Source organism: Neomonachus schauinslandi, chromosome 4 (assembly GCF_002201575.2).
Source record: "Neomonachus schauinslandi chromosome 4, ASM220157v2, whole genome shotgun sequence".
In the NCBI taxonomy this organism is placed as follows: Eukaryota; Metazoa; Chordata; class Mammalia; order Carnivora; family Phocidae; genus Neomonachus; species Neomonachus schauinslandi.
This window is the reverse complement of record NC_058406.1, coordinates 8,960,135-8,986,736: the sequence shown is the minus strand read 5'-3', so window position 1 is coordinate 8,986,736 and position 26,602 is coordinate 8,960,135. Positions and strand designations below refer to the sequence as shown.

Genomic DNA, 26,602 nt, shown 5'->3' with positions numbered 1-26,602 from the left:
AACCAGACAGCAGGACCCAGGAGAATTACACCACTGTCCTTCCTTCCACTGCTCTAGAAGCCCATTTTCAGTTTGGACTTTATCCTGTAAGCTGTGGGAAATAACTGGTAGATTTTAGGCAGGAGAACAGCACAATCAAATCCTAGGTTTCTAAAAACGGAGTTCACTCTGGAGGCATTGTGCAGGCTGCAGTGGAGTCCAGGGGGTTGGGGGGCTAGCGCAGTGACCCAGGGAGGGGACAACCGAAGCCCGGGAAAAGGCGACAGTGGTGGACACAAAGAAGATGACATACCACAGGGGGCTCAGCGGACCTGGCGCCAGGTCGTCAAAGGGGCGGGGAGGCAGGGCAGGTGTGTGGCTCCTCACAGCCTCACAGCTACAACAGAATCACGGGGACTTGGAGGACTCTTCAGGTTGGTGACAATGGATTTCACCTTTCTTTCCTTACCTTGGCAGCAGAGTTTGATACACCGTGTGTGACATTTCTGATGAGGCCCCCGACATTTCCATACTTTATCAGTCCAGTAACCCCTTCAGAAACATCATTCAACAGCCCCATGGGATTGCCGAGAAAGTCCACGGATCCCAAGATCCGAGCTGCCTGGCTGAGGAGTTCCTGTGAAATGGGGCAGACAGAGGAGATGAGAACCAGCACCTGATGATACTTGCAGGTAGAATGTCCCGAGCAAAAAGGTTAGAAATCTGTCTCATCCTCCATTCTCATCACCTCCCACGATGACCCCCTAATCCTCATCAACTGCCAACTCCTATCCTTCCACGAGCTCCACCCAAGCTCTCCCCATGCATGTACCCCAGAGATGACTTTCGGTACTCAGAAATACTCCTCAAAGCCATTCCGAAGAATAAACAAGAGCTTTGAAACAGGAAAGGCCCTTTACAAATATTTATTAGCATATATATATCACACTCTCCATTGTTCCTACAAATAGGGAACTCAGCAGCAGCAGGAGAGTTCTAGAAGGAAAATGAAGGAAGAGAATAGAGTGGGAGCTCCCCTCATAACTGGTGGGGGGGGGGTGCATAAAGAGGGCATGTTCAGACCTACCAAGCAACCCTCCACTTTCTGCATTCCTCCACTGTCTGATTCCAGATTCCAGGGATATCTGCTATGTCACTCTCCTCACAGTTTAGTGAAAATATCACCAATTAAGAAAGTCAAGGAACGAAGCAAAGAAGGAAAGGAGGGAGATGGGAGGGAGGAGGAAGAAAAGGAAGCAGGAATATAATATATTTTAACTTTGACAATTAATAAATTTGATATGATCTTGACCTATCTATTTATTGAAGAGTCTGGATAATAATTACAAAATGGAAAATGTCCAACTTGATTAAGAAAATTGTGAAGTTCAACTCTAGGGCAGGATCTCATAGGCTCCAAGAACACTGATGTGGTTGTTGAAAGTAGGCCCATGCCCAGTAAATAGAGAGGTCACAGTATTTTGTGTTACCATTAAAGCATCAACTACACGCTTAAGAGTTGTGACTAATCTGGTGGAAGCCCCTGAGACTAGTTCTCTGAGGGACAAGACTAACAGCTCATAAATCAAATACACTGTTTCAGGATTTTCAGGATGTGTATGGGCTTCATGGGCTGTGACCTGACCCCTAACACAGCAAATGTTTAACTGGGTTCTCAATAGTAATGCCTTAGTAACCAAAATTCCCAAACAACCAAAACAAACATTCTGCTTATGTTCCAGCCACTAAGGATTTCTCCAAAGCTTACCTCCTGGAAATGTTTGAGGATATCATTGATGATGAACTCCTTGGTCTCATAGGGATGTACCCGAGTGAATGGATCCAGATTAATCACAGCGTCCTCAAACCGAATCAGTGGAAATCCCAAGGTACTTTTTAGGGCCTAGTTAGGGAAGAAAGGAAATGACATACGTTAGCCATTTGATGGCCTTCCAGGGTACTATAATTTTGGATTCCATGAAAGCTACATATCAACTTTCTAATCAGTGTCAAGGCTTTGATATTTATAAATAAGGATTTTCCCTGTAATTATAAAAGTAAAACATTCGTAAAAAATATATATATATATGTCACTCAAAGTAACACAGATCACATAGAAATAAACACTATTAGCTTCACAGCATAATTCTTTCTGGTCTGTTTTGCGTGTTGTGTTTTACTTTTTTGACTGAAGTTACCACACATATAGAAAGGTGTATTAACCAAATGTATAGTTCAATGATTTTTTTCCCCCTAAAGTGAACACAACAAACATGTAATACCACCCGGGAGACCTGAGAGTAAATTATTATTCCCATCTTGGAAGCACCCCCCACCCCAGCTGGGGCCTCCCCATCACTACTCTCTCCTCCCCTAGGGTAACCATTATCCTGACTTCTACCACCATACGTTAGTTTTTCCTGCTTTGAATGTTATATAAAGGAAACCATCAGTATGTACTTTGGGGGTTACATATAGCTGTGGTTGCTTAAGTTTCATTGTTAGTATTCTAATATACGAATAAAATGCAATTTATTAAGCCACTGTTGTTGATAAACAGTTGTGCTGTTTCAAGCTTTTGGCTATTATGAACAACGCTGCTATGAACATTCGCGGACATGTCTTTGGGGGCACATTTGTATGCCCTTTTCTTGAATATATACCTGGGAGTGGAGCTGCTGTGTCACAAAGAATATACCTGTTCAACCCTAGTACACGCAGTTCTGCCCAACAGTCATCCCCAGCAGCTGAACTGGTTTACAATCCCTTCGGCAGTCTATGGAATTTCCTGTTGTTCTACATCCTCATCAACACTCAGTATAGACAGCCTTTTATTTTTTTTTTTAAGATTTTTATTTATTTATTAGAGAGAGAGAGAATGATAGAGAGCATAAGAGGGAGGAGGGTCAGAGGGAGAAGCAGACTCCCTGCTGAGCAGGGAGCCTGATGCGGGACTCGATCCCGGGACTCCAGGATCATGACCTGAGCCAAAGGCAGTCGCTTAACCAACTGAGCCACCCAGGTGCCACTAGACAGTCTTTTAAAAGACAAACATTCTGATGGGTGTGTAATGGTATCTCAGTGTGGTTTTAATTTCTATTTTCCTGGTGAAGCACGAGATCAAGCACCTTTTCACACATATATTGGCCATTTGGATATCCCTTTTTGTGAAGTGCCTACTCAAGTCTTTTGCTCATTTTTGTAGTGGGCTATTTTTTACTTATTGCTTTGTAGGCATTTCTTTCTTTCTTTTTTATAAATGATTTTATTTATTTGTCAGAGAGAGAAAGAGAGAGTGAGCACAAGCAGGGAGAGTGGCAGGCAGAGGGAGAAGCAAGCTCCCCACTGAGCAAGGAGCCTGATGCAGGACTTGATCCCAGAACCCTAGGATCATGACTTGAGCCAAAGGCAGACACTTAACCGACCAAGCCACCCAAGCATCCCCGTTTTTGTTATCCATCCTGTATACAAGTCCTCTGGTGAACAGATGTACTGCAATTAATTGCAATGATCTTTTCCCATTCCGTGACTTTTAACTTTTTAAATAGCATTTTCTGATGATCAGACATTCTGTTTTAATGAAATCTAACTTATTGATCTTTTCCTTTAGGAAACGAGCTTTTTGTTTCCTGGTTAAGAAATTATTATCAGGGCACCTGGGTGGCTCAGTTGGTTAAGTGTCTGCCTTCAGCTCGGGTCTTGGGATCCAGCCCTGCATCGGGCTCTCTGCTCAGCAGGGAGCCTGCTTCTCCCTCTTCCCCTGCCTGCCACTCCCCCTGTTTGTGCTCTCCCTCTCTGTCAAATAAACAAATAAAATCTTAAAAAAAATTATTATCTACATCAAGGTCATAAAGATACTCCCTGTGTTTACCTAAAAAATTTTTATTGTTTTACTTTTCATATTTAAATCTATAATCTACTTGGACTTGATTTTTTATATGGTGTGAAGCAGAAATCAAGATCCATTTTTTTCCAGATGGATACCTAATTAACTAAGTAATGTTCACTGAAACGATCACCCTCTCCCCTACTTCAGTACAGTGTAAACTTTGTCATAAGTTGAGTAACTGAATTTATGTGTCTGTTTCTGGATTCCCTTCTGTGTTTCATTTTGTCCTGCCTTCTACCAATACCACACTGTCTTAATTACTATGGTTTTGTAATGAGTCTTGAAATCTAATAGTATAAGCTCTCCAACTTTGTTCTTTTTTTTTTTTTTTTCAGGATTACCCTGGTTATTCTTTGCATTTTTCATTTCCAAATACATTTTTGAATCAGCTTGTCAATCTGCCGCAAAAAAATTGTTGGAATTTTCATCAAGATTGCATTGAATCTATAGATCAATTTGAGGAGAAATGACAACTTCACATTATTAAATCTTTCAGTGTATTGATGTGATATGTCCCCTTATCTATTCAGTTCTCTTTTCTCTTAATAATGTTACATTGTTTTTCATGCAGGGGTCTTATATACACCCTTTGTTGGATTTATTCCTAGGTATCTTAGTAGATTAAAAATGGCCATATATTCTTTACATCTTGTACCATTAGTAGAGACTCTTTCATCTGCACTGACCTTGTATATTTGCTTCAACCAAGAAAATGCAGTGGAAGTAACACTGTGACCGCTGAGCCTAGGCCTCAAGAGATCTTGGAGCTTCTGCTCTGCCCTTTTGACACTTCCACCATGTGAAGAAGCTGAGAGACCATGTGGAAGGAGGTTCTTTTGATAGTCAACACCTAATACTTGACATGTGAGTAAGGTCATCATAAGCTAGTCAGTCTCAGTTGATTGCCAGATCAATAACCACAGGTGAGCCCAACAGAAGAAGCATTCAACAGACTCCAGCCCAAATTGCTGACCCACAGAATTGTGAACAAATAAATGAACCACTAAGTGCTGGAGTGGTTTGTCACACAGCAATAGATAATGATATTATATTTGATGCTTTCTTAACACTATTGTAAATTACATCCTCCAAACTTTCCTTTTCTCTATAATTGTTGCTGAAATGTAGAAATACAATTGATTTTTGTACACTGTGTCCAGTGACCTTTGTAAATTTACTTATTCATTCAGATAGTAACTTATCTGTACATTCTTTTAGATTTTCTAGGTACATATTCATGTTCTCTGCAAATAACAGTTTTCATTTTCCTGTCCAGTTCTTACAGCTTTTCTTTCTTTTATTTCTTCTGTAATCTTTCTAGCTGTATTGCACTGGCTAGGATCTCCAGTATGACAGTGAACTGAAGCAGTGATAATGGGCTGGCCCCTTCCCTGCTTTCAATATATCACCACTGAGTATGTTTGTTGTAGCTTTTTTATAGATACATTTTATCAGATTAAGGCAGTTCCCTTTTTTTCTTTTTTGCTTGATTCTTATCATAAATAGATGTTGAATTTTGTCAACAGCTTTTGTGCAACTATTGAGATAACCATATTTTTTCTGCTTTTCATTTTGTTGATGTGGTAAATTACATAATTTATCTGAAAATACTGATACTTACATTCCTGGAATAAACCCAATTTATTTTTTCCTTCTTATACACTGCTGTATTTGATTTGTTAATATGTTGTTCAGATTTCTTTCTTCTATGTTCATGAAACAATTCTGGCCTGTAATTTTCCTTTATTTATCTTCAAAATATAGATTATAGTTTTCTGGTAAACTTCTTGAACACACTTAACATTTATTCTTTAAAATTCTGTGTTTGATAATGCCAACATTTGGTTTATCTGTGGGTCTGCTTCTAGTGTCTGTTTTTATTCTTGGTCCCCTCTCTTGGTAGGCCCAGTAATTTGTGACTGAATATAACATTTTCTATGAAAACTTTTACAGACTTTGGATGAGTCTTTAGTTTCTAGCAGGCAGTTAAAGAGGCTTCATCCAATCTGGATTTGGGCTTTCTCAAAGCTGGATTTCAGTCTTTGTAGCTCTTGGTCTATTTCGGTCTTTATAAGGCCTGGTGTAGTGTCAGTGATCTCAACTGACAACCAATTCAATTCCTCCACTTTTAATCTCCCTGGCACCAGAAAATTGCTAAAAAGTCTACTTTGTCTTCCTGCCTCTTGACTGCCACTTTCTGCTTGGCCTCTCTCAAATGAGGTTACCTAGAAATTGGCATCTGCCTCAAGACATACAGCAGCTCAGACCACGGGGGGCTCTTTTCTGTCTGTCCTTTCTCTGTAAGATATCAGCCCCTCCCTCGATTACCAGCTCTCTTAGTAGCTCACGTTTGCTATGCCAGCCCCATGAGACTGCCAAAAGCCTTACTCGGACTCTCTGCCTTTGACAGCTGCCTTCTGCTTGACTTCTCTGACTTTCCCTCCATACCACTTACAGATTAGGATTATCTCAAGAATAAAAGCAGAGTAAATGTTGGGCTCACCTTATCGAGTTTCCTTCCTCACATAAATCTTGGATCCTCAAGTCCTAGATGTCCTGGTAGTTTTCCAATACCTTCAAGCAGACTTTTGGTATTTTTTCTATCAAGCTTTTCTTGCAATTCTCAGCTAGTCTGGCTCCACTATAAACCAGTTAACAATTTCTGGATATGCTCTATTTTCCAATTACATTTTTATTTAACAAGATTGATATTTCAAGGATTTTAGACAGCATGCAAAATACTTTTCTTCTTTGAATGTGAAAACAATTTTTCATGCTAATAATGTTAGTAAATCTCTGATCCACATGGGATCTTTCCTCGTATAGAGTGTAAGTAATAAATCTAATTTTGCATTTTTCCAAATGGCTATGTAGTTGGTCTAATAGCACTTACTAAAACATCTATATACCCCCCAGTGAATCAAAATGCCTTTATAGTAAAATCTCATGTGCAACTTCATGCACTTTCTATTTTCTCCCTTATTTTTTCATCTTTTAGCATGTATTTTCAGAGGCTGCCTTAAATTCTTTTGGGATAAGAGCATCTTTAATTGAAATGAAATCGTGTAATGGAAGAAAATATAGATGGAATTCTTTTAAAGCCAGGGAATGGGGAAACTTTTTTGGGACTTAAATACAGATTCAAACAGGCAAAAGACTGGTAAATTTGATGACAAAAATAAAAAGCTTTTATGTGATTAAAAAAAAACACACATACATCAAAAATAAAAAGCCAACTGAAAAACGGAAGGAAAAAAACCAACTCATATCAAAGACCAAACTTTATATAAAGAGCTTCTAAAATTACAGGCAATAAAAGACCAATAATATGATTTTTTAAATGGGCAAGTGATATGACCAGAGAGTTTGGTTCACAGAGGGAAAAAAAAAGCCCTTAAATAGATGGGTCAGGAGAAACAGAGGAAAAGAAAACTATGAAGAAGACAAAGAAGCAAATAGAAGAATAAGAGGAGAACCAGAAAGGAACAGGGAGGTCAGCAATGCCAAATATGACAGAGGACCCTACAGAGATGAGGACAGACAAAAGGCCCCTACATCTGGGGCCCTGGGAAGTCACTAGTAACCTCCTACTAAATAACGTGAGAACAAAACATTTTAGAGATTAAGAGCATTCTTAGATTAATTCAGCCTAACATGCGAATTCAGCCGAACACATTCATTTTTTAAAAATAAATAAAACCAAAGAAATGTTAAGTGGATGACCTAAACTCGTGCAGTTAGTTATTAGGAGATCTTAGACTTGAACGTGCTCATTTTCACAACAGTAACCACCCATTAGGTGGAAAGCATGAAGCCCAGAATGGAGGATTATATTGTTTCTCCTGAGAAACTTTCTGCTATTCATTCATGTATGCTTCACCCATCCATGAGGCGCTGATGGAGAAACTGAGGCCCAGCCAGCTTAACCGCTTTGCTTAGAGCCACACAGTAAATATGCTGGGAAGGTACTGACACCAGGTCAGCAGTTCGTTTTGCCAATACAGCTCTGAGCATTACTTTCTTCTCAGAGAAGAGGAAATGAGATCCAAACAAAGGCTTAAGGCAAAAGCTTTTTTACCCCGACTTCCTCATTGCAACCAAATACTAAAGAAGAGGAACCATACATAGTAGCAGAGACTCTGAAACCTCTACCAAGTTGTCAAAACCCTCACGAGAGACACTATCCCCTTTCTGAATGGCTCATGTGCTTTTAGTCTGAACCAAGGAACTACTCTGGCCCTTCAGTAAACATTATCTTCACCTCGTCATTACTGCTTTGGGGCCTCCCATGGTTGAAAAACCAGAGATCCAGCGTTTGGTATGAATTATTCTGCCACCTTCAGGTTGTTCTGGTCAGTCAAAGGAAAACAGATGAGAGGGGAAAGAGCCAAACAGGGCTTTTTCCTGTAGTAACTAAATGACTAATCAAATACAGTAGTATACAAAGTTGATGCTTATTTACTCAAGTAGCAGACAGTTTCCTAGTTTTATTAGGAACTTCTAAGCACAGATTGCTTTCTCCAGAATCCGTTTTATAACAGGAAACTGTCTGTTCCTACCTCCTTCAGACAAAAACTGCTGAAATCTTCCAGAAACTTTATGGAGTTGAAAGAAGAAATACCTGTCCATATGCCATAAGGTCTCGGATCACAAGCCAGTCCCTGGGCCACGTCCTTTCCTTCTTAGTTTATCCTGCACTAAACAAAACTGTCTGGAATTCATTCTTTAAAGGTTTATTTATGGTACATAGAAACTGTTTATGTGAAGCAGGGTATTTGCCCATTTCCCTCTCGGGACAGTGTTTAAAACTACAGGGATATTTCCCTCTCTGGCACTTTCTGAAATACAATTAACAATACTGGATCTTTTTTCCTTTTAACAAATCTGGTTTTTATTTAGGGAGGGGAGGAAAAAAGTAAAGGGTCTGAAGTTTCCCAACAAATTATTTCAAGCCTTTGAGAAGACAGTTTTAGGCTTTTTAAATAGTGTCTTTGTTTGAAATTCCCCCTCACCCCCACCCTCTTGCTCTCTGACCATTAAAATGTGGGTTTTCTTCCAAACTAGATTGCTCAATTAAAGCCCTTCTTTTGTAATACCCCAATGCTCTAAATGGGAAAAGGACTGCTGTAGGCCACCTCGTGAAACCTTTTAAAGGCTCCTGGCTTCTTTTGATCTTTAAAAAAAAAAAAACCCCAGGTCCATATAAACTACCTGGTGTTTTTCGATCTTACCCTGCTACTCTCTAGTAGTGCACACTGGGGAGAATAATAGAGAGAAAGGGGGGGGAGGGGAGGAATGTCTCTACATTCGTGAAATGGAACTATTATCTCGCCCTTCTCCCATCACAGAGGAAGGAATCCAATTGAGATAGCAGATGGGAAACTGCTTTGAGTCCTTCTGAACAGACACTATATCTGGCAATAATGTACCCTCAGCGTAAACCTGAAGAGACTTCCCTCTGAGATTTCTGACAGCCTCACTTCTGGCCTGGAGTCGAGAGAATCGAGATAATTATTCCTTCAATACCAAAGACATGGTTACCTTTTAGTCAGACTCTTGTGATTCCTGCTCTGGGATAGCACTCCATTCCCTAAGCACATACTTTTAGCCATTACATATTCATCTCAAAGAGCATATTGCTCTTCCTAAGAGCTACTAATAAAGGGATATTACTCTGTTAGGAAACTCTTTGAATAAATGACATTACTTTATGAGTCCCAGACTCCACTAGGAGAACTCGAGACACAGTAAAACGGTGACTTCCACAAGCTGAGAATTTAACTCTGAAGTCCCAATTCCCAGTACCCTGCTTGAAACATTAATGTGCCCCATTCAGGGTGCCCCCCGCCCCACACCTCATTACATGGCTGATCCACTGGATTTCTTGAACAATCATTTGAAAATGCCTTCAAAATGTTCCTTCAGTACAGTGCCAAATGAAACATTCAGGTTAACGGATGGCCAGGTATCGTATGCACAGCATACTCACACACACTGGTACCATATAACCGGGGGTCTGGAGCTACCTCAACCGTAGGAAATCCTATTGCATCTGTCAGTCTGGGGGAAAGTTTTCTGCTGGGAGCAATTTAAAAGGAATAGTTAGGTGTCTGTGTTTCTAAGTAAGATGATTTAAAAAACAAGAAGTCCTTAACTCTCAGGAAATGCTTAACATTGGTTTGTTGGGTGCGTGCCAAGTGTTCTGGGGGAATATATACTTTATCAAACAAACCCATTCCAAGGGGTCACATAAGTCAAGTGGATACTTGTGGATATTAGCAAGATAGTGGTTTTCCCATGGTTTTCCCCCCACTCCCATGCTAATTATAAGTATCTTTTGTCTCTTGGGAAACATGAAATTAAAGCCAATCAAGCAGACAGGAGAGTCTATTGGAAAGGGCACACCATGCTGCTCTCAGGATGGCTGCAAAGCAATTCCTGCCCCTCTGGTCCCGACCAGCACTCCTGACTGCTCGTCCCCAGCTTGACACCGAAATGAAGCAGTCACCCTTGCCCTGTCCTTATCCAAGTATGATCTGGTGTTGACCAGACTACTGTCTCATTACCTATAGGTCTATTTTAGAAGTTGTGAGTTGGCAAACCATGCACCACATGAGGCCCACACATGTGTTTTGTCAGGCCCAAAAGGGTTTTAAAGAAAACAACTCAAATTGATTGCCAACATTTCAAAACCAGGAGATTCCACATAAAAATCCAGATTTCTGGCTTCACTTTAAAAATCTGAAGATCCGGCAACACTGGGTTCACATCGCCCTGTGAGAGCAACTGGCTGGAGCTGAGCCGAGGCTGCCCCTTCAGATGAAGGGCGCTCACCCTCCATGCCGTGGTCCCCACCGCACGGCTTCACGTGGTGCAGAGCTAGCACAGTCCCGGTAGGCAGCTGAATTTATGACGCCACCTTTATTCTTTGTGTGTTCAGATCTGTAGCTACTCCTGTTCAGAAGAGAGGCCACCACGCAGCATCTAAAAGGAGGCTGGGGTGCGGGGGGCAGTGGCCACGTCCTGGGCTGGTGGTTAGTGCGGGGGACGAGGGCCTTGACAACGATCTTCAAGGGCAACAAAGGTCCGAGCTGCAGGGAGGCAGATTCAGATTCAATCTAAGAAAAGCCTTTCTAACGACTACCTGGGGCCTCCTCCTGCTCCCATCATGGCCTCCCTACGCAGGCCTGCCTGAAAGCACGCTCTGAACTCCAACATCCTTGTTCACTGAGCAAGGGGATCACCGAGGACACTTACAGCTCTAAAATTCTCTTGATGCCGTATGTTCAAGGGGGCAGACAGTATACGGTAGAGTATAGCACAGTGCAGACTTTCCAGTCACACAGGCTTGGATTTGAACCCCAGCCCCATCCCTTCGTTAAAATAGATCTCACTGCAGCAAATGAAGACGGAATTCAGGCTGTATCTGTCAAGTGTGGATCAGGATGATGGGCAGGAGTGTCACATTCTGATAATGGTGATAGGTCAGGCCACACCTCAGTGATACGCGGCCGAGTGTGTTCCTTGAAGGAGGGTGACATCTCTAGTGTCAACCATTCACGAAGAGGTGGATACTAAGGAGGAGAGAACTAGGAGGGCAGGCAGGTCTTGGGCACAAAAGGGAAGGTACTGTCTTGGTTGTAGCTTTTCTCCTGAATTTGGGAGTGGCCCTAGGGAAGTAGACTCTTACCTCATTGAGATAAGCCAAGAGCTAAGAAGACGGCAGACGGGTTTTATGTAATTCTCTGTTTACTCTCATTACTCCTCAATCTTTAGCAAAGTCTTACTTAAATATAAAAAAAGTGCATATACATATGTCCGTATGCACACACATATGTATACACATGTATATATGTGTGTGTATATGTATATGTATATATGTCAAACTTTCAAAAAGGGAAACCTGTAAAAATATTTGCTAGAGAGATGATCCTGGACAGAAAAAGCAAATAGTAAACACATTCATTCTTTTTGAGGGAAAGTCATTTTTAAAACTTATCCAGATATCAGCTCACCTTAAGATCCAATGGTAGCTTGTTGGAGGTGAACACACTCAGCTTGATCTGGGGAATGCTGATTTTGAGATTTTCAAAGTAGTAGCGAATTGGTGTTCCACCTTGCTCAGCTGTCTTTTCATGGAGGTTTTCATCATATTTTTCCACCTCTGGTACAAGAGTGAAATAGTGAATTTAAAAAAAAAAAAAAGAGTCTCCTGAAGTCTCACAATTCAAATGCTAACATTGAAAAATATTCATAGAAAAATGTAAATATCTCTCTAAACTTAGTTTTTCAGGGTTTGGTGATATATACAGTATCCTGATGCCACTTCTTTACAAAAGGAGATCTGCTCCATGTTGTCTATCAAAAAGCACAATAGCCTAATCGTTTGACTTGTGACTCTATACCATCTGGGAGACATCATCTTTGGAAAAAATCATGCAGGTGGGGAAGCCAGAGGTCATGGGTGTGTTTGCTGGCAATTAGTCTTCCAGAAACCGTGTTGTTAGTATTATGATTATCGTAAGTGACCCCGATTATGTGCATTTATTTCATAAGATGATATCCAAATATTATCCCTTGGAGTAGAGCTTAACTGAATCATAATGAACAACATGACCAATTAAATAATGCATCTGAGTGCAACAGAATGCCTTTAAAAAGAAACAGGCTGCAGGCTATAAAGAGCTGATGTCATGACAATAAGCACCCTCTCTCCCAAATGGTGGACATTTGTGAAAGCAGCAGAGTCAAGGCATATTTTTTTTTTTACTTCTCGTGAAGTGAGAAGGAGTGACATGGGCTGGCACATGGCAATGGGCTCTTTGACTTGCTCCTGTGCCCACACCCATGTGGTCAGCTTATTTCTCACTTGGCTTCACGTGCCTTAGAAATACAACCAAGGAGATTGTACAGATCTGCCTACCAAACAAATGTATGCTGTAAGCTATTATGGTTCTATTTATAGAAAACAAGGGACTAGGTTTTAGAAAATGACACTGCAACCTCTGTTGCCCATTTGTATTCAGGGAACAGAAACAGAGAAAGTGGAGGAGATGCTCCAGTAAAACACAGGCCAAGATTTTACAAATGTCTATACAATGCTTGGTGAGAAATTTATTTAGAGCAACTTATAAGAAAAGTATGTCCAGTAAAATGGAAAGTACAATGTCCCAGGAAGGTGCCAAAAGAGACTGGCTACCTGGCAGGCAGGCCCTCAAGTGGCTGAATCCAAACCAACATTGGTCTTCCAACCCAAAGTGGAAAACACAGTTCTAAACAGACAGGATCTTGCTCTTGATCCCAAATATACTTAAAGTTTGAATCCTAAGTCTGGGTTAAAGAGCAAAAATATTTTTCTTGCATTGTGTGTAAGTACATACATATGCACACATGTCCCTAGTGATTTTTTTTTTTCTCTAGCCAATGTGGGCATATAAACATACAAGTCCATCTTATCATTTCTTCAGGCTCGATATTTGGTTTAGTCTTCAAAAGACTAAGCATTACTGACTTCTTTCTAAGCTCTATATTCAGTCTTACAAAGGCCATGAGGAGGAATCTCAAATAAAAAGACAAAAGCTACATGATTTCTGTAGTGACTGCTAGAACACATAGGGTTTCCAATAGCTTCTCTCCCCTCTCCAAGAAGAGTCAAGTAACTAGAAAACTTGCTAATGATATTAAGGCACAAGGGCATGGATGTAAAAAGTTAAGAAGTTAAGGCTAGTCAAATTTTTTTCCCCTCAACTAAACCAAAGGAACTGCTGGATTTCTGATTCTTGGCTCCGAGTCTGTTTACTAAACAAAGGTTAGGAAACAAAGTGGTTTGCTAAATGACAAACATCATTTCTGTTATCCTCAAGCAGATGAGTCAAAAATGCACAACAAAGGAAAAGTATGCCTTCCCAAAGGCTTAACCCCAGATACCCCAGGATACCTCTAAGAAGCTTCCTTCGTGCCCACATCAGGCCCCCTCCCCTCCCCCCCGCCCATCAACAGGCTGTACTTGGAAAAAAAGCCACTGAGACACAAGCCTCAGCTTCTGGGCTTGGGCTGTGAGGTGTAAAGGGAGCTTGTCGGGCACCCAGAGGCTACCTATTTTCTCAAGCAGACTAGAAAATGCCATTCTTGGGTCAATTCCCAGACACAAATTTAGAATATTCAACAGTACCTGATTCTGCTTGATCGTAGCCAAAAAAACTCAGCAGCTTGAGGAGCAGTTTCTCCTCAATTTGCACTGTGAATCTCTGAGCCGTGATCATCAGATGCTAGAGATAGAGAAATTCTGATTAATAGTGTAAACACCAGAAGGAACTTTCATCTGGGCCATTAAGAAGGTCCCCAAATGACGTGGCACGGTTTCTTTACTCATGTGATTTTGTAACGACACTGCCAAATGCTTTCTGGCTCATCTCTCTCTACATTGTTACAATTAGCCAAAAATTCCAGAAGAGGTTTAATACACAACTCACCACCCTACTGTTTGGTTCCTGGGGCATCTGTGTCTCCTTGCAGCTGTGCTGTGGTGGACAGCGTTATGGTGCTGAGCTCACATGGACAGCAGCTGGTTTAAGGAGCCACAGGATTTGAGGGCCACATACAAGCTTGGCCCCCACTGGTAATGGTGACAAAGGCCAGAAATATGGGAAGCAACCTCTTAGCTCCCACTTTTCCAGAATTTGCTGCTGTATCAGCTTGCTTATACATAGAAACTTCTCCAGGGTAGAAGTTCATCACTTTTGAATGACATGCTTTTACTAACAGTGTGACAGCTTACACAGGAGGACGTCTGTCCCAAGGTCAGACCCCTCCTACCACTCTCTAATTATTCTATTTTAAACACACATCTGGATCACGCCTGGTCCTGATCAACCTGGAAGATGCTATGCTTTCCCACAGAGACTTTACTCTGATGACTACAGATTCGTCCCCCACACCATCATGCGCTGTCAAAGACACAGCTGAGGATACAAGGTGCTAGGAGGAGTTGCTGTAAATCCCCCTACACCATGGAGTCTGTCATAGTGCCTTAACTGCACAAGACGACTTCCAGCCGCACACCCTGCACTGCTGCTCGGAGCCTCGGCTGTGAGAGAACAAATCGGCCTCCTGCCACCGTGCCAAGCCCACCAGCCTCTCCCAGCAGCCTACCTTGTAGATGTTGGTCAGCGCGCTCTTACTGGGGAACTTCACCGCATTCACCTGCATGGCTGGGCCGGTCTCGATGACCTCATTCTCATTGCTCAAGGGAGTCACATAGAGCATGAAGGGCTGCGTGGTACCAATGAGCTGATTGTCCACCTGGCACAGGAAAAAGCAGCAAAACAAAACAAGAACGGACAACGGCTCAGTTCTCAGCTCTCTTTTTTTTTTTTTTTTAAAGATTTTATTTATTTATTTGAGAGAGAGAATGAGAGGGAGGAGGGTCAGAGGGAGAAGCAGACTCCCCGCCAAGCAGGGAGCCTGATGCGGGACTCGATCCAGGGACTCCAGGATCATGACCTGAGCCGAAGGCAGTCGCTTAACCAACTGAGCCACCCAGGCGCCCTCTCAGCTCTCTTTTATCATTGAGCGGGGTCTCATCATAGGTAGGACACTCAGAAAGTACCCCTGCCATTTTACTCTGTCTCAACAGCAGCTGGAAAAATACATCCCCACTGCAGACCAGCAATAACTGTAGTAGGTTGACAACAGAAGGTCTCCTTTATGTGGTGAGTACTACGTGCCAAGCACCAAGCTAGTCTCCTCATGTGCATGACGTGAGTCACAGGATACCTGTGAGGTCAGAGTTACTAAAGTCAGGGCTCCTCTGTAGTCCTTACCACAACCTCCTGAGGATGATCCCTGTCGTCATGGCACAGACCAAGAAGCTGAGGAGAGAGGCCCTTACTTAAGGTTGCACAGCTGGTCCATCACAGAACTAGAACTTGACTCCAGGTCTGTCTGACCCCAAGCCCAGCGCTCCTAACTGCTATGAATGAAGTGAACAGATACTAGACCATGAAAACTAGGGAATCAGAGGCTCAACTGGCTACCAAATGGAAATAGTGGCCTTTCCTAAAGTGGAGTCTGTGCTAGGAATGAAAATGATGATGTCAGTGGCCTTAGGGACTGCTCTCTTCACCCACACCAATCAGCACCGGAACTGAGCATGCATTCTACACCCCGCTATGTTTACGGGTGTCAGAAGGCTCCCTGCAGGAAGCAGCCACCTCCACTTCGTTTATCATCAAAGCTCCGTATCAGGACGAGAAAAGAGAACATTCGTGTACTTTCCACACATCACCTAACATATCCCATACTACAACTGTAAAGGCTAAGATTCTTCCTCCCCATTTTACAAATAAGTAAACAGAAGCTTAGAGAAGTTAAATCACTTGCCCACATTCACACAGCTGGTGAGGGCGGAAGAGTAGGGATTCCAACGCAGGCATTTCTGGCACCAAATCCCATGACCCTTCCACTGTATCATGTGGACTGCCGCACAGCCATCTGGGTAACCTGTCGGATCTCAAGTTGCAGAGATAAGGGCGAGAGACTGTGAGCCCTTTTCCCTACTCCCACCCTTGCCCCTACCGTGTGCTCCCTGCACAGCAGCCAAAGTGAACTTTCAAAAATACAAATCAAGTCATGTCCCTCCTTCCTTTACACCTGTCAGTGGCTTCCCTTTCTCCTGGGATGAAACCAAACTTCTCGCCACAGCCTCCACGGCCTGCACCACACAGCCCTCCCCTCCAGGTTCGCTCCAACCTCCACACACAAGCCCGTCGCTTATTTCTCCAAAGGGGGCAACTCTCCTCTCTGAGAGTCTCTGGACTCTGAGGGAATGCGTTTTACCTTACTAGCCTTCTCCATGGCTCGCTCATTCCCTTCCTCCAAGGTTAGCTCTCCCCTCCTCAGGAAGATCTTCCCAGGCCACTTCATCTCAGAACTAGCACCATCCTTCTGTATTCTTTAGAGCAACTCCCACAGGTGCTAATCATTTTCCTCACTTGCTTGCTCCCCTATTGGCTGGCTTCTCCCCTAGGCTGTTAGCCCAAAGGGAGCGGAACTCATCTTCTGAGTCATGGCTGTTTCTCCAGAGCCTAGTGCCATGCCCGGCACACCGCTGATGCTCTAGGAATTGACTGAGTGCATGAATCACCCGTCATATCCAACAGAGAAAACACAGAAGTTCTCACCCTACTCTGACCTCTCCTTTATTCTTTCCCCAAACGCACTTGATACAAGATGTAGAAGAGGTACAAATTCTGGTGTTATTCTCCCAATTAGATTAGGATCCCCTAAGGATGGGGACCGCATTTTCTATTTTTAAACATTCTTTCTCCCAGCGTTGTAATCATAGTCAACTCTCAAACCTGTTTATTTTCTATGATTTACAGCACACATTAAAGAGGTATTATTGTAAAAAAAGTTTTTTTTATTAAAAAGTTAATGTAGGGGCGCCTGGGTGGCTCAGTTGGTTGGGCGACTGCCTTCGGCTCAGGTCATGATCCTGGAGTCCCGGGATCGAGTCCCGCATCGGGCTCCCTGCTTGGCGGGGAGTCTGCTTCTCCCTCTGACCCTCCCCCCTCTCATGTGCTCTCTCTCTCTCTCTCATTCTCGCTCTCAAATAAATAAATAAATCTTTAAAAAGTTAATGTAATTCATGAAGCACAAATGGCTCCTTGGATCGTCTCTGTAAGGTAAAAAAAGAAAGACAAACAAATAGAAGTACAAGATAATAACTTTTTAACTGTCTGCAAACAAATGGGATGTGATTAGCCTGAACTATTGTCTCTCTGTGATATAGGATAAAAACACTTTTCTGAAAGGGGGTTTCAGGTGGATGGAAGTAGATGGTGTGAGCGGGAGCAGAAGGACACTCGGTCATGGGCACGCACTGCACACCGGCAAGAGGAACACAGGCTGCCCACCTGGGGAAAGAACCAAGGTCTAGGTCTTTGGATCCTTCTTCTGGAAATGTTTACCAGGAACTGGTTTCCTGGACACAGTAATCCTGGGGGAGGCTGGAGAGAAGGGCTGCAAGCATGATGCTACAAAGAGAACAGCTGTCTTGACAGCGTGAAGACAAAACTCGAGCAGAAACTGTCAAAATCAACCTTTTCAAAACTCCGACAGTTAACCAAAGGCTTGCAACAATCCAGGGATCATTTATTGGAGAAAGTTAGCTGAAACTCAACAAGAATAGCCAGCTATGTGGCGTTCCCACGGATCCTTCCCTCGCCCTCCCCAGGTCCGCGGTGGCCTCGGAAACCAACAGCCCCACACCCGGGCAGCCAGTGGGGGGCTGGGACAAGCTTACAGCTCCCCCCAAAGCTCCATCCCCAGAGAACTATCAAGTGTTGGGCTTGTCTGGCACCTCTCCCTTTCTTGGTATTAGTAATTTGTGTCTTCTCTTTTTTTTTTCCTCCGGATCAGACTCCTTAGAAGTTTGCTAGTTTTACTGATCTTCTCAAAGAACCAGCTTTTGACCTTATTAATTAATTTATTTATTTTACTGTGGTTGCTGGTTTCTACTTCATTGATTTCCATTGGGATTCTTACTATTTCCTTTCTTCTGCTGATTTTGGGCTTAATTTGTTGTTGTTTAGTTTCTTAAGAGGACACCTGAGTTCACGGTTTCTAGACCTTTCTCCTCCTCTAAGAGTGCTATAAATCTCCCTTCAGTAGAGCGTCAGTGGTGTTCCACCAATTTTGACATGTTGTGTTCTCATCTTCATTCAGTTCAAAATATTTTCTAATTTGTATTTTGATTTCTTCTCTGATCTCTGGGCTATTCAGAAGTGTGTTTTTTAGTTTCCAATCATTTGGAGGATTTTTCCAACTATCTTTCTGTTATTTCCACTTTGATTCCATTGTGATCAGAGAATAGACTGTGTGTGTGACCTGAATCTTTTTGCACTTGGGAATTGTTTTATGGTCCAGAATGTGGTCTCTCTTGGAAATGTTTCCTGCGCACCTGAGAAGAACGTGTTATTTATGCTATTGGTAGGTGGGCTGCTGGATCAACGTCAATTAGGCTACTTGGTTGGTAGTGCTGTTCAAGTCTAGCATGCCTCTGATGAGTTGCTCTTATTTGATAATTCTAGCAATTATTCAGAGAGGGTAATGAAATCTACTATAATTGTGTACTTGTCCATTTCTTCTTTCAGTGCTATCAGTTTTTGCTTCCTATATTTCAAAGCCCTATCATCAGATATTTGAATAGTTGGGATCGTTATGTCCTCCTCATAAACTGTCCCTTTTACCATTAGGAAATTACCTTATTTCTGATAATATGTTTAGCTCTGTAATAGATTCTGACAGGAATCTAGCCGTTCCCACTTTCTTAGAACTAGTTCTAGCTCAGTATATCTTTTTCCACTCTTTTCTTTTTAATCTACTGTGTCTTTATATTTAATGTATTCCTTTGAGGCAGCATATAATTGGATCTTGCTTTTTAATCCAATCTCATCATCTCTGCCTTTCAACTGGAGGTGTTTATAGCATTCACATTTATTTAATTGATACAGTTCGGTTTGAATGAGTCTACCATCTTGCTATTTGTTTTCTATTTGTCTCATCTGTTCTTTCCCATGTTTTCTGCTTTTTCTGCTTTCTCTTGGGTTATCCATCTTCTCTCTTCCATCTTCTCTCTTTTGTTGGATTATTAGTTGTAGCTCTTTGTTGCTTTAGAGTTTATAGTATTCATCTTTAACTTACCAGTGTACGTTCGAATGACAGCATACTACTTCAATAGTTAACATACTTCCATTTCTCCTCTCCAAACTTTATGCTATCGTTGTCATTCACTTTACTCTAACATATTATAGACCCTAAAATACAGTGCTATTAGTTTTGTTTAAGCAGTTGATTCTCTTAAAGAGATCTAAATAATTAGAAAATAATCTTATATTAATTACTTGTGTATTTATCATTTCAGGTGCTCCTCATTCCTTTGTGTAGACCCAGATTTCCATCTGCTACCATTTCCTTCTGCCTGAATGATGTCATTTAACATTTTTTAAGCGTGAATCTGCTGGTAATGAGTTCTTCTAGCTTTTGTATGTCTAAAAACATTTTTATTTCACTTTTTTTTATTAGCTTTTGAAGCCTTAATGTAGGTATGATTTCTGATAGGCTTTTAAAAATACTGGAAGTAGCTTCCAGGCCCTCTTCTTCTAAGGATCTTCGGAGATTCATAAGAACTACAGATTTGAGGATTGCAGTTACCATCCAAGGAGGACGAAAATTCAGTGACTTCTCCAAAATAATTAACATGAAATTACAAGTCCTGATTCTTCTTATTTTCTTTTTCACAAAATGCTCCATAGAGTTTTAAAAAGACACAAAAGGCATTTTTTATTTAGATAAGTCTTTTAAAATATAAAGTAAGACCACAAAGCAGTATGACAGGTTTTCTTCTGTCACTTATAAACTCTAGAGAAGGCAATCCTCAGAACCCTAGAAGTCTGTGGAAATCTCTTCCTTTACAATGAGGATAAGATGCATCCAAACAGGAGTCAAGGGATCTGGGTTCCAGCTGCCACCCCACACGGTGTGATCCTGAATAAGTCTCTCAACTCCTGGGTAGCAGAAGCCCTGTCACAGGATCAAAGGGGCTGACTGAGGTCATCTTGAAGATCTCTTCCAGTTCTGTTATTTTGTAAATGTGATGAAATCGGACTAACATATTACAAGCTGTTTGGGTTAGGGATGTTAGAATCTATATTGAACGTAGAGTACTTTTAAAATTCCTACTTCTTTTTTGAGTCCTGTTCTTAAATTTATTCTTTTTCCAAATTCTTCCATGCTCTGAAATATATTTCCCTATTTAACAGCCCCTTCATTAATAGCAGTTAAAAGGCTTTTCAAGGATGTATTTCTCATAACTTGCTTTTATTTTGTTTTCGACTTGCTGCTTTAATTTCTCCAAGATCTCTTCTGCAGTTGTGGAGGCCAAAAGCTTCACCACTTCTTCATGAGATTTACCACCCTTATCCAAAACCACGTCACTCTTCCTGAGCTCCAAGACCTTGGAAAGGTACCAACAGAGCTGGATATTAGCTTCTCCTTCTGACAGGGGTGGGGGGTGGGGGAGACTGTGATGGCCATGCTCACAATTCCGCTGTCACATGAGTTATAGCGTTTTGTTTGGACCCAGGTTTGGCATGGATGGCTATGGTGACACAACCTTTAGGATCAACCGCCATAGGACCTAAGGGAGGAAGTGGTCTCTCTGGCTCCTTGCTCTGGTTCTTACCCTTGTTCGTCACACCAGCTTTCTTGGGCATCTCGGTGCCTAAAGGGGGCTGGGCGGAAGCTCTGGCCCCACGTCCGGACACGAGCTGCCTCAGCCCATGGCTCAGCCACAGTATCCCTGCCAGGAACCAGGCGGAGGTGATCCACTCTTGTTTTTGAGAGACATATTCTCTGGGCATAGAATTCTAGGTTGACAGTTATTCCTCCTTCCAGTACTTTAAAGACATTATTATCTTCTCACTCACATCATTCCCAATGAGAAGTCAGCTCTCATTCTCACTTTTGCTCCTGGCATGTGACAGGTCTTACTTAACCTGGATGATTCATCACTGCTTTTGAGTAATTTAATTATGATGTACCTTGGTGGTAGTTTCCTTCGTGTGTGCACGCACACACACACGTGTCTCTGTTCATGCTTGAGCTTCTATCTGTGAGGTTAAGTTTTCATTAAATTTGGAAAATTATGGTCAAGATGTCTTCAAATATTTTCTATGCCTTCCTCTCACTCTTGGCCTTCAGGGACTCCAATTATCCATGTGTTAGGTTGCTTGAGGGTGTCCCATAGGTCACTGATGCTGTTTTCTTTTTATGGATTATTTTCTTCTGGGCATTTCAATTTGGACAGTTTTCACTGCTATGTCTTCAAGTTCACTAATCTTTTTTCTGTACTGTGTCATCTGCTATTAACTGAATGCAGCGTGTTTCTCATTTCATTTTAATCTCTAGAAGTTTGGGTTTCTCACCTCTTCTATGTCTCTACTTAACTTTTGGAACATGTACAATGCAGTTATAATAACAGTTTTAATGTCCTTCTCTGAAAATCCTAACATCTGTGTTAGCTCTGGGTCCGTTCGACTGATTATTCTCATTATATATTGTGTTTTCCTGCCCCTTTGCACACCTGGTAATTTTTGACAGGATGCCAGGTATTGTGAATTTTACTTTGTTGGGTGCTGGGTATTTTTGTATACCATTAAATCTTGAGCTTTGTTCGGGGATACAGTTAAATTACTTGGAAACAGATTGATCCTTTCAGACTTTCCTTTTATGATTTGTTAGGTAGGTCTCGAACAGTGCTCAGCCAAGGGCTAATTACAGTTCACCACGAAGGCAAGATTTTCTGGAGGACTCTTCCCAATGTCACATATGTTATTAGTGTTTCTAGTCTGGCTCGGGGAACAAACCCCATTCCCAGCCCTGGGTGTGCAGCAGATACTATCCCTGTGAAATCCTTTTGGATGGTTCAGATGGTAGTTTCCTTACATGCATCACTGATCTATCCTCTGCTGAATGCCCCTCTGTAGATCTCCTGAGTCTTCTTTCTACGTAGCATGCTCCTCCCAGGTATGCTGCCCTGTGAAACTCTAGATGCCTTGGTCCCCAGACTCTTCGCCCGGCCTGTTCAACTCATTCACTCTGCTGGGCTCTGTCTTAGTCTCCCCTCCCAGTGCCATGGCCTGGAAGCTTTCTCAAGGCAGGAAGCTGAGGTGAATGCAGGGCTTAGCTCTTTTGTTTCCCACCTCTCAAGCGTTACGGTCTTTCAATGCCCGATTTACAGTGCCTTGAACCTGTTGTCTCCTTATTTTATCTGGACTTGGGGGCTGCTTCAGGTAGGAGAGTAAATCTGGTCCCTGTTAGTACCTCTTGGCCAGAAGCACAAATCCGGTTCCCTTATTTTTTCTCCCTATAATGAACTCCAATTTCTCTAACGATGGTTAAATGATTTCCTGTTATTTTTTCCTATGGGCAAATGGTGAACCATGGGCCACTTTCTTCCCTGTCACTTTGACTAAATTATCTAAGTTACTGATGAACTGGCTACTATATAGAAAAATTGGTGAGACAAATACAGACAGCAACAATTATTTTCATAGAATAATTTTTTGAAGGCCATAACAAGATATCTCTGCCAAAGCATTAATGTTTTTAGGACACCAAACACTGGATCTGGTTGGGTGCTCAGCAAGAACACAGGGAGATTTAACAAGTTCTGAACTACCCCCATTACCTGCACATCCTGTATGCTGAGCTCAAGCATATGACTTGTTGCCAACTGCGTATAATGCACATTGATTCCTGTAAGACTTGCAAAGACCAGTTCTTCTGGGACTTTATTAATTAAGGACAACCCAATTCCACCTTCTAACTTCACAAGCACCTGAAAGGAAACCAAAATACAACACAGTTTAAAACAGAGGTCAAGGTAGCCAGGAGAGTGCAAGGAAACAAATGGCTTTAAATCCCTCTACTTTATCTCTGAGCAGGTAAAAACCCAACTCCAGCCTCTCACTAGGAGCCTTTCTCTCTGGGGACAGTGCCTACTCCATCCAGAACTCCAAAGTGATATGATATGATAATACCTCTTCTCAGAGACTGAGGACATTCTGCATTTCATTATAGGAAAATAATTGTTTGAGAATCTTTCTCCCTATTTGGGATGCAAGCTTTTAGTAAGCTATTCACTGGACTTCCGTAATATCCGTCATGGTGCTTTACATGTAGGTCCTTAATTTTTTTAAAATCACTGAATGGAATGGGAGAAGATATTTACAAATGACACTACAGACAAAGGGCTGATATCCAAGATCTATAAAGAACTTCTCAAACTCAACACTCAAAAAACAAATAATCAAGTCAAAAAATGGGCAGAAGACATGAACAGACACTTCCCAAAAGAAGACATACAAACGGCTAACACATGAAAAAATGTTCATCATCATTAGCCATCAGGGAAATTCAAATCAAAACCACATTGAGATACCACCTTACACCAGTTAGAATGGCAAAAATTGACAGGGCAAGAAACAACAAATGTTGGGGAGGCTGTGGGTAAAGGGGAACCCTCTTACACTGTTGGTGGGAATGCAAGTTGGTACAGCTACTTTGGAAAACAGTGTGGAGGTGCCTCAAAAAATTAAAAATAGAGCTACCCTATGACCCAGCAATTGCACTTCTGGGTATTTACCCCAAAGACATAGATTTAGTGAAAAGAAGGGCCATATGCACCCCAATATTCATAGCAGCAATGTCCACAACAGCCAAACTGTGGAAAGAGCCGAGATGCCCTTCAACAGACGAATGGATAAAGAAGATGTGGTCCGTATATGCAATGGAATATTACTCAGCCATCAAAAACGATGAATACCCAACTTTTACATCAACATGGATGGGACTGGAGGAGATTATGCTAAGTGAAATAAGTCAAGCAGAGAAAGTCAATTATCATATGGTTTCACTTATTTGTGGAACATAAGGAAGAGAATGGAGGACATTAGGAGAAGAAAGGGAAAAATGAAGGGGGGGAAATCGGAGGGGGAGATGAACCATGAGAGACTATGGACTCTGAGAAACAAACTGAGGGTTTTAGAGGGGAGGGGGTGGAGGGATGGGTTAGCCCCGTGATGGGTATTAAGGAGGGCACGTATTGCATGGAGCACTGGGTGCTATACGAAAACAATGAATCATGGATCACTATATCAAAAACTAATGATGTACTGTATGGTGACTAACATAAAAAAATAAAATTTAAAAAAATAAACATAAAAAAATCACTGAATATCCAATAAGTGTACATCTTCTTCTTCTTCTTTTTTTTTTTTTAAGATTTTATTTATTTGACAGAGAGAGAGAGAGCAAGCACAAGCAGGGGGTGCAGCAGAGGGAGAGAGAGAAGTAGGCTCTCCACTGAGCAGAGAGCCTGATGCCGGGCTCGATCCCAGGACCCTGGGATCATGACCTGAGCTGAAGGCAGACGCTTAACGGACTGAGCCACCCAGGCGCCCCAGTGTACATTTTCATGTTTACCTCATGTTCCTTTTCAAACTTTTCACTTCCCAATGCCCAAACAAGGGAAAGAAGGAGAAAGATGACAAGAGAAAACTGGGGCCCCTCAAAAAATCTAGTTTGTTTCTTCTTGACCTTGTATAAATTCAAATAGTTAGTTTTTCTTTATTTTCATCTTACTTTTGCAATCATTATTACATTCTGATTCAACTTTAGCTGTCATTTAATTAACATATTCACACATTCATGTTGTGATGACATAAACACCATGAAGCAACAGCTATATTTGGAATTCAGAGGGCAGAAAGAGGTCTAAAACTGAGAAAACCACAGAGCAAAATTCTAAAAAATTAATGATAAAGAAATGAATTCGCAATACTTAAAACTTACTTCCAATTCCTGCTCTGTATCTGGATTCTTTAATTTCTGTACCTCTTGTTCAGTAACAGGAAGTTCATCCACTTCATATGATGAACGGTCACTTTTCCGTTGGGAGAAATCTGTTATCTGAAGTCGAATAAAACACTGTACTAAGAAAGTTCATACTTCCACAGTGAAACCCATTCCATGCTCAATAATCCTATGGAAGTTAATGGTTTCAAAAGCGCTGCCAAGTAAGACTTGGGTAATAATGAAGTAAACTTGGTTTTAAGTCTACATGGCAAAAGCCAAGTTATAGACCTCGAGAGCCTCATATAGGGGGGCTAGGCATCTACAGCTAATCTAGAATTATTGGTCAAGTCAAAATATACAAACCTCAAGATCACTGCATTCAATGTTTGCTAAAAGAAGAGTGCTTTTACAAGAGGTATTGTGGATTATGACATACTACCTCGGAGAGTTCACTGTTACACACCAGCATCTTTCCTTTTTCCCTCAGCTCTCTAATTACACCATGACCTGATAAACGTGTACCTCCAGCACAGATCTCTCCCCTGAGTACCAGACCCATATTTACACTGACTTCCAGACATTTTCATGTAGATAGCATATAAGTCCAAAACTTAACTCCTTATTTCTCCCAGAAGTCTGCTCTGTGTTCATATCTTAGTGACATGGATTATTGTCCTCATAGTGGCCCAAATCAGAATCCTAAAAGCCATTCCTGACTCCTTCCTCTCTCTCATCCTCATCTTCAATCACTAAATCTGTCAGACTCTACTTCTCAATAAGCTTCCATTTCTGCCTGTTTCTCTCCAACCTCTTTGGGCCCACCCCTCCTACACCCCTGCTATTTACTCTAGTCCAGGCTGCCATAATTTCTCATCCAGATCACTGCAGCTGCCCTCAGCTGATCTATCTCCAATTTTCATCAACTCCAATCCTCCACATTGCACACAGAAATGTGCAATCTAAAATAAATTTCTGATCGTGTCATTCCCTGACTCTTCATTGCCAGAGAAAAACCACAAAATTTGCAGCATGCATCAGGCTTTTAATAATCTGGCCCCTGCTTCCGTCTCCAGCATTATCTCGGAGCGTACTCTCTGTGCCCACTGGGCCATTCCCCTTTTATCGCCAGGCCTTCACTTATCAACTTCCCAAATCCTATATTATTTCTTTATTATGATTTTGCTTATTGTTTGTTTACCCCTCCAGAATGTGAGTTCCAAGACTGCAGGGAATTTTGTCTGTTTGTTCAGTAGTACGTGCTTAGTACCAAGAATTGCGCTTGGCTCTAATACGTGTTCAGTAAATAACTGTTGA

General features: G+C 41.8%; 1 protein-coding gene across 1 annotated transcript in view; it reads right to left on the bottom strand.

Moving 5' to 3' along the window:
• The window catches only part of VPS13D (vacuolar protein sorting 13 homolog D), a 243,709-nt gene that overhangs the window by 82,635 nt on the left and 134,472 nt on the right, over positions 1-26,602 (bottom strand). The window contains 7 exon segments of the mRNA XM_044914385.1: positions 449-616; positions 1,748-1,882; positions 11,884-12,032; positions 14,040-14,136; positions 15,020-15,169; positions 23,121-23,270; positions 25,286-25,402. Of these exon segments, the coding sequence (XP_044770320.1) occupies positions 449-616; positions 1,748-1,882; positions 11,884-12,032; positions 14,040-14,136; positions 15,020-15,169; positions 23,121-23,270; positions 25,286-25,402 (966 nt within the window).